At 41.0% G+C, this 13,116-nt stretch overlaps 1 protein-coding gene across 1 annotated transcript in view; it reads right to left on the minus strand.

Moving 5' to 3' along the window:
• The window catches only part of ELAVL4 (ELAV like RNA binding protein 4), an 86,473-nt gene that overhangs the window by 46,887 nt on the left and 26,470 nt on the right, over nt 1–13,116 (minus strand). The window contains exon 2 of the mRNA XM_035018599.1: nt 2,600–2,840. Coding sequence (XP_034874490.1) covers nt 2,600–2,840 — 241 coding nt within the window. The remainder of the gene's footprint in view (nt 1–2,599; nt 2,841–13,116) is intronic.

Genomic DNA, 13,116 nt, shown 5'->3' on the forward strand with positions numbered 1-13,116 from the left:
TTCTTACCTCTTCGCCACTTCCCACCCCCCAATCCTCCCACTAGATATTTAGAACTCCTTGTAAACTTCACAGGATCGAGATGTATTGAGATCTGTAGGAGGTGTTGGAGGAAAAGGGGGGACTGGGATGTTAAAAATCAGGGCAACAAAAATACCTATGATGTCATTCACCCTGACTTCTGAACCACCAGCAGCAGCCTTTCAACTGGGCTGGTGTTACACCTCACCTCTCCCAGCCTGTGTTATCACTTACCACCAAATGTAGGCCTCAGAGGGTCTTCCATTAGAGCGATTCTCACTCCTTCCCCACCTCCCCACAGCCTTATCTCTCCCTCCTTCTCTGACTTTTAGCGTAGTCAATTAAACCTGAACAACTGGTGGATGGAGGAAATATGCTGCATCTATGGAATGGTACAGCAGGGACCAGTTTCACTGTTAATTTAAAATGCTAGAATTAATTAGGTAGTGTAAATGAAGAATTTAATAAGCGCTCTTTACAACCACAAGTTCTACTTTTATTAAACACTGCTACCAAATGAGGGCAAATATCTCTGGTCTCTCTATATTTCTTTGCCTCATTCCCATAAGTTCTCTGCAAATAAAAACTTTTTTTTTTGCCTGAAATATAAAAAATGCATAATTATAAATTTATGCCTGAATTATATTTCTGCTTTCAACCCATAAGCTTCTTCTTTAAGCTCAGATGCTACTGTATGTCTCTGCTTGTGCTGGAGAGGGTGCTAAACAAACCAAAGTTGACAATTTTGGTTTTGTATACCAAATTAAAGGCTGTCTTCGAAGCTGTCACTCCTATTCAAATCCACTCGGTGAACTACCAAATTAGCATTCTTTCAGTAAAGGAATCTGCTTGTTTAAACATGTGTCTTTAGAAAACAAGGAACAACACCATGAATCAGTACTTTTCAAAGATCTCACTACAGTTCTAAGGGAATTCTTTTGAAAAGGTGATTAATAATATTCACTAATATAGCTGGCAGAGTCCCTATTTAGAAGGTAAGCCTCCACCAAAAATACATTTTCTATACACGAGTGGGAGGAAGAATCATATGGTTAACTGGTTTTAATTTTGTTTGAATTATCATCCTATTATATAAAGATTATTCAGAAATCTAAACATTGGCTTCCTGAGAATGCAGGCAATTCTGTTAAAGGATGGATGATCCAGCGCTCTCAGATAAGATCATCAAACTCCTGGCCCTATTTGGAGACCTTGATAAAATTTCTCTGTTCAGCCGCGCTCCTTGTAACATACTACCTGTATCTATAATAATAACATCTCCCATTTACTGAGAGACCACTAGGCGCTAGGCATTATGCTAGGCAGTACTGTACATATATCCAGGCTCTCATTTCATCCTCCCAGTAAGCCCTTTGAGATAAATACTCTTTTCCAACTTTATAGGTGAGGAAATTACGTTTGGAGGGTTGGCTTTTATTTTCAACAGTCATTTTAGTTTTATGATTTTGCAAAGTGTTTAATTTATATGGGAGACGGATTTACACGTGAAGTGGAAGAACTGGAGAACACATACAGCGACATGCACACAGGTACACTGGATTCCCCTACCGAAAATCAAGATGATGGACCTTCCTATTTTAATGATAGGGTTTCCTTTTTCTAATATAGGCCAGTTGCTTGTCTCTTAAACTTCCCAGCAAAAGGGAAACAAAAGTCAATCCTGAAAAATGCCAGATACTCAGTTGAGTGCGCATGATTTCAGCAGCCGAGCACTGCAGCACAGCGAACAGCTGCCTTGCCATCGTGAGGTAGCCTGGCCGTCTTCTGAGGAAATACACTCACTTCCAAAAAGATTGCAGGGAAACTTTACCCCAAAGAATTAGAGCGTCTGGCAAACATTAGGTCCTCAACAAACAGTGGTCGATTCGGAAGAAATCAGAGGCTAAAAATTTCAAGTGTTGAAGTTGTTTGGGTATTGTTTTACTTTCAAGTAAAACGTCTCTGGCTTCTCAAAAAATATCTTCAAAAACTAAACAAAACGAAATGAAGTAAAATACCTCAACTGCAGATCTTCATTAAACTTCTCCTTTCTATTGTGGTGTAGTTTTATTACAGAATAATATGCTATCCTTAGAGCCTATTTCTCCCCAGGGACAATGGGCAGTTGGGAACTCCTTCCAAAGTCCACAATGGCCCCCCTTTAAACCACTGTCTCAGACACATGGACGAACACTGGACACACACAAACCAAATGCCTGAGAAGAAAGGAAGAGATAAAAACTAGTGTGGAGTACAGGGAGGGCAGAGGGCAAAATGGAGAACTGTAGAACAAAGGGCAGGGGTGGCTGATGGAGAATAAAAGGGGATCAAACTGAAGGGTTATTTCACAAAAAGTAAAGCCCAAGGAAGCTTCAACATCCTCATCTGCTTCCCAGTCCTCCCAATCTGCAATCTGGTTTTATGTAGAGTACACACATGGGTGCCATCCTCAAATGCAGGATACACACTGCAGACACTCAGATGCATTCACCGTCTGTGTGCATTTCTGCTAAGGTCTGTACATCTAATGGAACAATGTAGCTGCTAATCCTAAACCTAGAATATTGAAGAAGAGCATACCTGTAATTTTGTCTCTCACGAGTTTGCAGGATTCTATTTCACCAATGCTCCCAAAGAGACTCCTGAATTCCTCCTGGGTCATATTCTGGGGTAAATAGTTGACTATGAGGTTGGTTTTGCTGTCATCTGTGGCTGCCCCTGTCTGCATGGGAGAAGGACAGTTTCTATTGTTGCTGGAGGGTCCATTGCTTGTATTGGATGTCGGGCCATTTGACACCTGTGGCTCCATGGTGCTAATTATCTAAATAAAAATAAAAATAATAAAAATAAGCCTCCTGAAATCTTAAAGACACAAGTAAAGTCTCTTTCAAGATTTTGTTTTATTTTATGTTTTGAAAAGAAAGAGAACAAGATAAAGCAAGATGGAGCAAAAGAGACTGGGTTGTGAACACAGCCAATTTAGAAGCATGTTTTTCACCAAAATGTTAAACTCCCCTCGCTATTTTTAGGCCAGCCCGTAGATTTTGAACACAGACTAGAATGCAGTGAGAACTCTCCCATTATTTTGTTAATGAAAAGCTAATTCCTGTTTTCATTACACAATCACTCTCAGAAATGTATACTTAAGCCACACCAAATTATAATTAAAATGTAAAGTAATAATCATGATTAAAATTATAGTTCCATTAAAGCTGAAAAACTAAATATAGAGGGTTACGCTCACAAGATCAAATACAGTACCTGTTTATTAACTATCTCACAAAGTAAAATGACATTAAATTAAGTGGGGCCGTTCCATATGGGAAGGGTTTAGATTTTCACTGATGCTTAAGCACTGATCAAACTTCAGATTTCATAAGCACATGCTGGGGAGCTACGAAGTCATCTAATGGTTTTTCTCCCTAGCCGCTCAGTGACTGTTTCTCCTGGACCTCTAATAAAATAAAAAACATAAAGGAAGAGCTCTCTCTAGGCCTCTACCTTAGGTCCACCACAGCCTGAGGCTATCCTCTCACACTTTACTCAAAAAGTAAAAAGCTTAAATTTAAATTAAATTTGGATTCAAATAGTTAATTAAACAAAGATTTCCACAAATGTGTGCACTGTTCCAGGCAGCATGCATGGGGAAAAAAGAGATGAATAAATCTCAGTCTCTACCCTCAAGGAGCTTAGAGTTTACTGAGGACACAGACTGGCAAACGGCTCCCAGGAGGACAGTGGGCATACAGTAGGGGAGGAATTAGCCCTTCTTTACAGGATGGGATTCAGGGAAAGTACTAAGAAGATGAAGCTGGAATACGTTCTACATGGAAAATGGATGTAAGCTCCTGGAGCCTGGTTATGAAGAGGTCCTGTGTGGCATGACAAACACAGAGAATCACAAAACTGCAGAGCCAGAAGGCACTTAAGGAAATAAAATCTAGTCCAAAACTCTCATGTTTGAGATGAATTCCAGAAACATCCAGTGAATTCTGTCATCAATGGGAAACGGGCAGAGTCTGGGCCTGCACCCAGGTTTCCTGGCCCCAGATGGAGCCCACTTTTCTGCTCTATCCCATCACCATCTCTTACTCGTCCTTCATGATAGGACTTCCGTCGCCTCTGACCTTGATCAATTCTTTGGAAATGGAATCATGCTCTGCCATTCACCAGCTGTGGGACCTTGGGGGAACGGACAGAAACTCTAGAAGGCTTAGTTTTTCTCATTTGAAAAATGGGAACAATGCCACCTGCCTTGCAAGGTGGTGACATGAGGTATAGAAAACACCTGAATGGTGGCGGGAATGTAATTCACCATCATTGATATTTATTAAAGTCACTCTACCAATCGTCTGACGTGACTTCTCTCACTGAGTCCTCACAAGAAGGCAATATTCTCTACATCTCATAGACATGGAAAGCAAGGTTTAGCAGACATCTGATAACTAGCAGCTTCCATTATTATCACCATTTGGCTGCTAAGAGAATTTTGGGGGGATAAGCACTTTCATATACATGTAGTAAAGCATGCAAACCTTACAAAGAGAACACGATTCACACCAGAGTAATCACCTTTCAGATCGTGATTTAGAACACGACTAGCTTCCCAGAAGGCTTTCTTGTGGCCCTGCCTCCATCATTCACACTACCCCCCAAAGGTAACTGACTTCTAATCCATAGATTAGTTTTATCTGCTTTTGAACTTTATATACATGGAATCACACAATATGTACTCTTTTATGTCTTTTCACACATTGTGTCTGGGTGTCATCCATGTCGTTAGATATAGTGGTAGGTTTTACTTGACTGCTGTAGAGAATTCCATTGTGAAATTATGAAAATATCACATTTTATTTACCTCTTCTATTGGTAAACATGTCAGTTGTTTCTAGTTTTTAACTATTATAGATAATGCTGCTCTGAGCATTATGCACATGTCTCATGGTTTACATACACACACATTTCTGTTGGGAATATTCCTGGGAGTCTATTTTGGGGTCAGAGTATATGCATGTTCTGTGTAGTAGACACTGTCAGTATCTTTTTTATTTTTTATTTTATTTATTTTTTTAAAAGATTTTATTTATTTATTTGACAGAGAGAGACACAGCGAGAGAGGGAACACAAGCAGGGGGAGTGGGAGAGGGAGAAGCAGGCTTCTCGCTGAGCAGGGAGCCCGATGCGGGGCTCGATCCCAGGACCCTGGGATCATGACCTGAACCGAAGGCAGACGCTTAACGACTGAGCCACCCAGGCGCCCCTGTCAGTATCTTTTTTAAATGGTGGCACCAACTTACACTCCCACCAGCAGAGTATCAAAGTTCCAGTTGCTGTACATCCTCATCAATACTCAGAGAATTTTTGGTTTTGTTTTGTTTTGGTTTGGTTTTTTGCTTATTTTCTCACTGAAGCGTAAGTGATAAAGTAAAAAAGGAGTAAGTTTTTAGTCAAGGCAACAGCTGACTTAAGACTGTAGTTCTACCACTTATTAGCTATGTGATCTCAGACAGGTTACTTCAATACTCAGCCTTAGTTTCCTCTTTGTGAACTGGAATAAAGCCTCACATGCAGGTTTATCTTCAGAATGAATGCCTGGAGGCATTACGACTATTATTCTTCATCATGCCCTACGTAGGTGTTACTCTAATTGTTTTCTTTTCTGAATGATCACAAATGGGAAATGAAACCAAAAGAAAAAAAAAAAAAGAAGTCTCAAGAGGAGTCAGGGGAATAAGGCAGACTGAGGAAGGAGAGGAGCTTCTAAGATTCTTTACCATCATGTAAGTAACTTAAGTGGCTCCGCTTACCACATCATCAGAACTTCTTGGATTCAGGTCAACTGTGAGATTCTGGAAGTCTGGTCCACACCGCAAGGAGAAAACAAAGGGTTTCTGAGAAGAATCTTAAATCAAGCTCTTCTCAGCACTGATAGAAGCTGTACCCGAACAAAGCCTATTCAGCTGCTCTGTCCAGGAAAACATGAGGGAGATGTGCCCAAGGGAGGCACATGCTAATGGAGATGATGTCGTAGAGCATCATCACAACTCCTGGCTGGGAGGCAGGTTTCTGCTCTGCCCAACTGTTGGGCCTCCTGGGTCTGAGCAGTGTCTCCATTTGCTGTGTTGTCTCGCTGCTTCACTAAGGCAACAAACCCAAGGGGCACTGCCAACTTGATAAGGAACTGAAAAACAGAATTTATCCAGTTCAGGAGGCTGGGCTGGCAGAACCACAGGGCTACCCAACTGCTACCTTTTGACTTACTGACAAGCCAGTCCCACAATCTCAAGAACACATTCCCTGCTCTCCATCCTTCTTAAGGCTGCCCCACAAACACCTGGAAAATATCCTGCACTGAGGCAGCTTTTGGGACATTAATGATGGAGTATGAAGAAGAATGTAAATCATACCTAAGCGTGCTGAGATTTTATGGGACCATGACTATTAAAGGTCACCCGAGAGCCGGGTTCATCTCTCATTCACTGGATGCTCGCCTCACAGACGTGTGTGGTGAAAGCCAGCACTAGTCCATGTGAACATCTCACAGGTCTCCCTGCTCCAGAGAAGCCTAGGAAGTATCAAGTGCGCAGCAAAGTAATTTCAGTTCCCCAACCAGCTTTCTGATCTCCTTACATCTTATGTGGATTTCCTAAATTATGCTGGATGGAGGTGACCCCATCCGTAGGTCAGACAACCCTAATTAGGCCCAAACCTCTGAAAAGGATCCACGAGATGCAGTGTTTGGTACTGAGCTACTTCAACCGACCAGATCTATAAATTAGATCAAGTCATTCTTGGCTTATGGAAATGGAGCACTCTTTGCTCCGCACACACACTACACAGTTCTCGTTTTGTGTATTCAGAAAGAACTGATGAAAATACACACATGCACACAGAGTTTGCTCAATAAAAATGTACTAAACTGAGAAACACTTGCAAATGTGTTAATACACATCATGTAATAAGACCCCTCATTGGTCTTAATGATGCATCCCAGGATACAAGACAGGCTTAAAAAAAGAATCACAAATGTAAAATATCAGAATGAAATCTGACACACAAGTGAATCGAGAGGATTTTAAAACATTACTTGGAAAATAAGAGAAATTGCCAAGATCTAAAGATATCAAACTCAAGAATATGAAACTATAATACTTTAAGGTTACATGATACATCTTAAAGAGAGGTTACCTGTAATCTCAATGTGGGAAACAAATCAGGGGTAAACATGTGTGTTAGCAGGAAGCATATCCTCCAATAAGCACAGAGACTGGCTCAGCAAGATCAGAACACTTCCTTCTCCAGGCCTTTGATATTCTAACAGCACAATTTTCATTGCAAATAAATATATCAGTTACTCAAGTGTGCCTATGTACTTTCATGAAACCGTCTGTGTGGGTCACATGGCCAACTTTGCAGCTGACCAGGTTCCAAACTCCTGACTTGCCCTCCTTCCCTCTTCCGAATGGCAATTAAGAACAGAATTACAGTGAGCATCCAGGATAGAGCATTGAGGATCAGTTGACGTCAAACTCTAATGGTTGTACAAAGCACTGCATTAAATCTTTTATGTTCCTGTGATATATTTTAAGAAATATTATACAGGCAGAAAATTTCAGGGATAAACTATTAGAGCAGTGCACAATAACGTAGGCACTCACATCCTGTCATTGTAAATGTCAATGGTTTGAATGACTAATTACTCACACTCAACGCATTAACCTCACCCCTCCCACCATTTTTTTTTTTTTTTTCAGCAAAATATACAACAAAAGCAAGAGGGAAGGCCTCACACATGCAGCTGCTGGATCACCACTCAGGGTCATATCTCTGTGGAGGGAGCTAAGAAGCAGAGGCTGGGCTCAACCTCTTTCTCAGGGTGCTCCTGAAAAAACCAGCCCTTCATAGCATCTCCTTCACCACAATCCTGGGTCCTTCCAGATAGTCTTAAATACCTGCTCAATCCCATCTCTTATTATTGTCCACCCAAGGCATCTGCTACACTATTTCCTGGACTTGTCAGATCAAATGCACATTAAAAAAATAAGGTTTATTTCCACTCTGGCTAGATCTGGGAATGCTAGATGAACAGAGATAGAGCCCCAGAATGCCAAGCACTGTGTTGGGCCCCAGGGATACGGAGACAACAAAGACGAGGAGCTGGCCCTTGCTGAACTGAGTTCACAATGTGGGTGCATGACAGATATCAGAGAACATTAGGGACCACAGAGCCCAAAGCCATAATTTTAATGATGAGGAAACTGAGGACCAGAAAGGGGAAATGACTTACCCAGGGTGACATGGCTAGTTAGCGCAGGAAATGGGACTTGAGCCCATGTCTACACAAGAGTCCACAAGAGTACATGACAGCATACATGTGACAGTGCAGGCATGGACATTTAGATGAGGGTTTGCTTTTCCTTTTCTGGGAGGAGGCAGTGAGGGGTGGCCATATCATAAAAATGTACTTGAACAGACATGAAGAGATGGGTCTACCTCCATATCTTACTGAGTCTGGCACTTAACAGCTCACAAAGAATGGTGACCTGAACTCTGAGCTCCACAGCACACAGACCACATCTGGTTTGTTTATGATAGCATCTCCTGCATGTAGAACAGGGCCTGACGATTGGTAGGTTCTGGATAAAGGACTACGGAATGAATGAAAGCCCTTGCATGCTCAGTAGTTCACTAGATCCCTCAAACAACCCTGTAAAGTACAAGCCAAAAAGGTATGAATGTCATCCCCATTTTACATATAACAAAAAAGGACAGAACACTTACTGAGTACCTGTTATATGCCAGGCATACATTTAGATATTATTTCAAATATAGATTTTAAGAGGCATTCATTCAAGACGAGAAGCTGAATCTTTGGCTGACAAGGACCCCTTTGAGAACCTGTTGAATGCCTTTGCCCATTCTCACCAGAAAAATGCACACACACACACATTTTATGTACACTAACGGCAATCCTTCGTCTCCAGATTGAAACCCTCCAGCTGATTCTAAGAGTAGCAATACAATCAAAAACTTCCTTTCCTCCCCAAATCATTCTTTTCATATAATTTCTTGTTCTCAGAATTCATTAATTCATTAACCAAACAAATATTGATTGTTGAAGGGTCTACATGTCAGAGCATAGAGTAAGAATGTCCTATGGCCAGAAGGCCCTTTAAGTGTATTAAGCAAGACCACTTAAAATTCTAAAAATGTACTTAAAGGCTCCTTTAATATTTCTTCCACCAGCTCATTAATTCCTCACAGCTCCCTCTGTCCCCCACTCTTGACAAGGCTTTCATTTGCTCAGATTTGGGGAGAGTCACGCTAGAGTTAGAGGGCTGGTCTTCCTCCTCACATCTAAGGACAGTCACTGTCCCGGGCACCAGAGGAACACATCAGAGGTCCTCCAGCAGCCCCCTCGCCAATCCTGTCAGCCATACTGTGTGGCCCTGTTCCAATATTTTCCATAAAAATGGCAGTCCAATAATATACTGCACGGTCTTGCATTTACACATCTTAACCTACTTTTTACACTCTCAGGTTTTACCTTGTGAGACATATATAAGGTTCTGACTTTATGTTACAGGAACCTGTGCCTTTGTAGAACTCACTACTGACATTCGTCATCCCCAGATAAATATATCAGGGGGCCCTTGTACCCCCATCACGGCCATCCTCAACTTCTGGTTTCCTGGCAGAGGGGTGGCCATGATGCTCGATTCAGGCAAAAGGATCAAGAGAAAAGAACCTAAGAAGATCACAGGAATATGATGCTTCTTTCCCAAACACTCTCCCCTCTACCTCCAGCACCCTCTAAATGTCAGCATCCCCAGAAATGAGAAAGATGTTAATAGAGTGTACTGATTGCAAACATGTCTCAGGTGTGTACATCTAAGACACACACACACGTATTTTATTCAATATTTTAATGAGTATTTAAAGGTGTTTTCTTTCACCATGTTGGAAGGACTTTTGAAAATTTATGTATAAAGGCTAACCCTTATGTAATCGAACAAGCGCTCCTGAGAGCATGAAGAATAATGTTTACCAAGGGCAGTCACCGAATCGAACCATTAAAGAAATAGATTTAAATTATTCATGAGAACAAAAATAAAAGTCCTAATTCTCTTTGTAGGCATTTCCCACTTAACCCTTATAAAATCCTGACACGCAGTATGTTAGACTCCGGTGGTGCAGCCCAGACTACTGCATCTCACCCGCCTTTCAAAAGCCTGAAAAACAAATCCCCAAAGTTAGAAAATTACACAGCAGGCTCTGTGTTCCTGAAGACAGATATTATTTTTAGGAATAATTCCTCACTTCTCTTCTTGCTCCTTGAAAGATGCTAAAAATGTCCATACAACCCCCCAATTTCATATTTTTTAAAAGTTTTGTCCATCAGCTCATAAAATCCATACTCTCCCCTCCTTCTCTTCAAGAGGCTTTACTTCGCTCAAGTCCCTTCAGATTAATGTTTTTTTCTAAACGCAACGCTTTCCTGGTTATGATTCAACTGGGAAGGAGACACATGTTATTAATGGGGCCCAGGAGCAGGGACTGAGATTGATGATCTGATCACTCTAGGAAAAGGGAACTTGGGAATATACTGAGCACCGCCCCCCAACCAGATTACAGGTGATGACTCACAGAGGCCCCTGGAGCAGAAGGATCTGGCTGAAGACTGCACTCATGTCCCTCAAAACCATTTGTACCAAGTTTCCGTAATTCTGCTGGAAGGTAACTAGAAAACTCTAGAAAAAATATTTAATTCCAACTGGGGAAAACATGCTGACAGTTTAATACCTTTGGGTAGATGCATAAATAACCTGAAAGACCTACTTACTCTAGAAAGTTACATGGTAATAAATTCTCGGCATATGCTTAAAACAAGTGTGTTCTCGGGCGCCTGGGTGGCTCAGTTGGTTAAGCGACTGCCTTCGGCTCAGGTCATGATCCTGGAGTCCCGGGATTGAGTCCCGCATCGGGCTCCCTGCTCGGCAGGGAGTCTGCTTCTCCCTCTGACCCTCCCCCTCTCATGTGCTCTCTCTCATTCTCTTTCAAATAAATAAATAAAATCTTTAAAAAAAATTTTAAAACAAAAACAAAAACAAAAAACAAGTGTGTTCCATTCAACACAAGTTTATTGAATGCTATTACAGACCAAGGCATTGCTCTAGGAATCCAGAAAACAAAAATAATTTTGTCCTTGCCCTTAGAGGATTCAAGTTAGGAGGACGGAAGAGGAGGGCAGGTAAACAAATAATTAACTAAACTCAATTGCATATACCCCTTTCGTTAAGCAGTTGCCTCCAGAATTTCTCTAATGACTCCCCCCTCCTTACCAAAGAGCATATACATGAAATACATGCAGACATGTCCTGATACTGAATGGACATGTCCGGCTTCCGGTCTAAATGCTTACGTCCTAGACCACTGACTTTGTAACAAGGAGGCAAGCTTGAGGCATTACTTCTTTGAAACAGCATCTTCTTCACTGTAGAGGCATACCGGGCATGCCAAAAGAATTCTCAGTGGGGATAGGGTTTTTAAAAAATCAGCAGCCGCTGGCGAGAACAAGAGGCATTAATACTTAAAATAGCAGGGCCAGCATGGATATGAAAAGCATAATCAAAATTTAATTTCTCTTAGGCATTATTCTCAAATTCACAGAAATCCGAGTTCTTAATCTTCCTTCCCAGATACATCACACACATTTCCCCTCCTAAATGAATACTGGCCTCCTTTATATCCTACAGTGTTTCTTTAGGGCTTCCATTTGGACCTAAAATGATTTCCGGTATGCCCATCCTGGGGCAGTCCTTGTCAAACCCCTGGGTGTTTTGGTTTTAACAGACTTTTCCAGCAAACTCTCCAGAGCTGAGGGACGGCATGACCATCCAGTTCATCATAAGGACGAGGAGACCCTTCTTTGACCACCCGCCGAGTCCCCAATTTAGTCCTCTTTTCCAAAATGGCCAATAAAATAAAGATGATCCCAAACTTTTGATAAGCTGTCTTTGTTAAAGACACATCTGAAAAGCACAAATGTTTTCATTTCAATATAAATGCAATTTCGTGGCCAAGCTCTTAGGCTTCCTGCAAAAATATTAAACCTAATAAAAAAATCAATTGGAAAACAATTTCTTTCCTATCCAACCCTCTAAGCTCCCAAACTCTGACTGTTTAATGTGGACAAAATAACCAAAATGCCTCATGACAAGCTAAGGACACCTGCTGGGGTGGGAACCAGTCGTGATGGGAGATGTGTTACCTGCATCTTCCATACAAAGAACATTAATGAATCATTTGTAAAACTGCCCCCAGAATGATTAAGTTGAGCTTATCTTCTGATGCATAACCAACAGGCAATGGCACAATTCATGTACACATAAATATTGTGTATTTATAAAATGCCTGGCTCCTGCCTCAGAGTGTGAGCAAACTCACCTAGCTCTAGCTGTACAAAGCAATGGGTTATTCTGTATCTATATCATGATACAGATATCATGGGTCACATGTCTGAATTTGTCTTATGCACACTCATTAAATTCTTCAGAAATACAAATAAAATATTTTTTATTGTTAAAGTTTGTTTTCTTAACGAAGCTGGGTGGAGATGGGGAGGATAGTAAAGGGGAGTAGAAGGAGTTAGTGTCTAGAAAAATCTGCACAGGGCAACCTTCTCTTTGTTAAGAATTGTATAATGCCACTCTTCCAATTGTGCAATTCAAAGGAGAGAAATTATTTGGGGGCATTTTGAAGCTAAAGATACTGAGTGAAATAAAACTGTTCTCAGTACTTCTATGTTATGTATACGTGGCCACGATAAATTAAACCCATGGACAATTCACACCAACGTCATGTTATAGCTACGTGTTCATTACTGAAAAAATCCCGAACATCATTCTGATAAGGCAGTTTTAAATTTGAAAATTACTTTATCACACTTGAAATTTTATTTTTAATTTCTTCCTTCTCTGAATTTTTCTTCTCTTCTTTCTTCCTTTTCTTTTGTTTCCTTTCTTCTCCTTCTTCTTCTTCTTCTTCTTCTTCTTCTTCTTCTTCTTCTTCTTCTTCTTCTTCTTCTTCTTCTTCTT

Source organism: Mirounga leonina, unplaced genomic scaffold, assembly GCF_011800145.1.
Source record: "Mirounga leonina isolate KUSES-001 unplaced genomic scaffold, KU_Mleo_1.0 Mir_173, whole genome shotgun sequence".
Lineage (NCBI taxonomy): Eukaryota > Metazoa > Chordata > Mammalia > Carnivora > Phocidae > Mirounga > Mirounga leonina.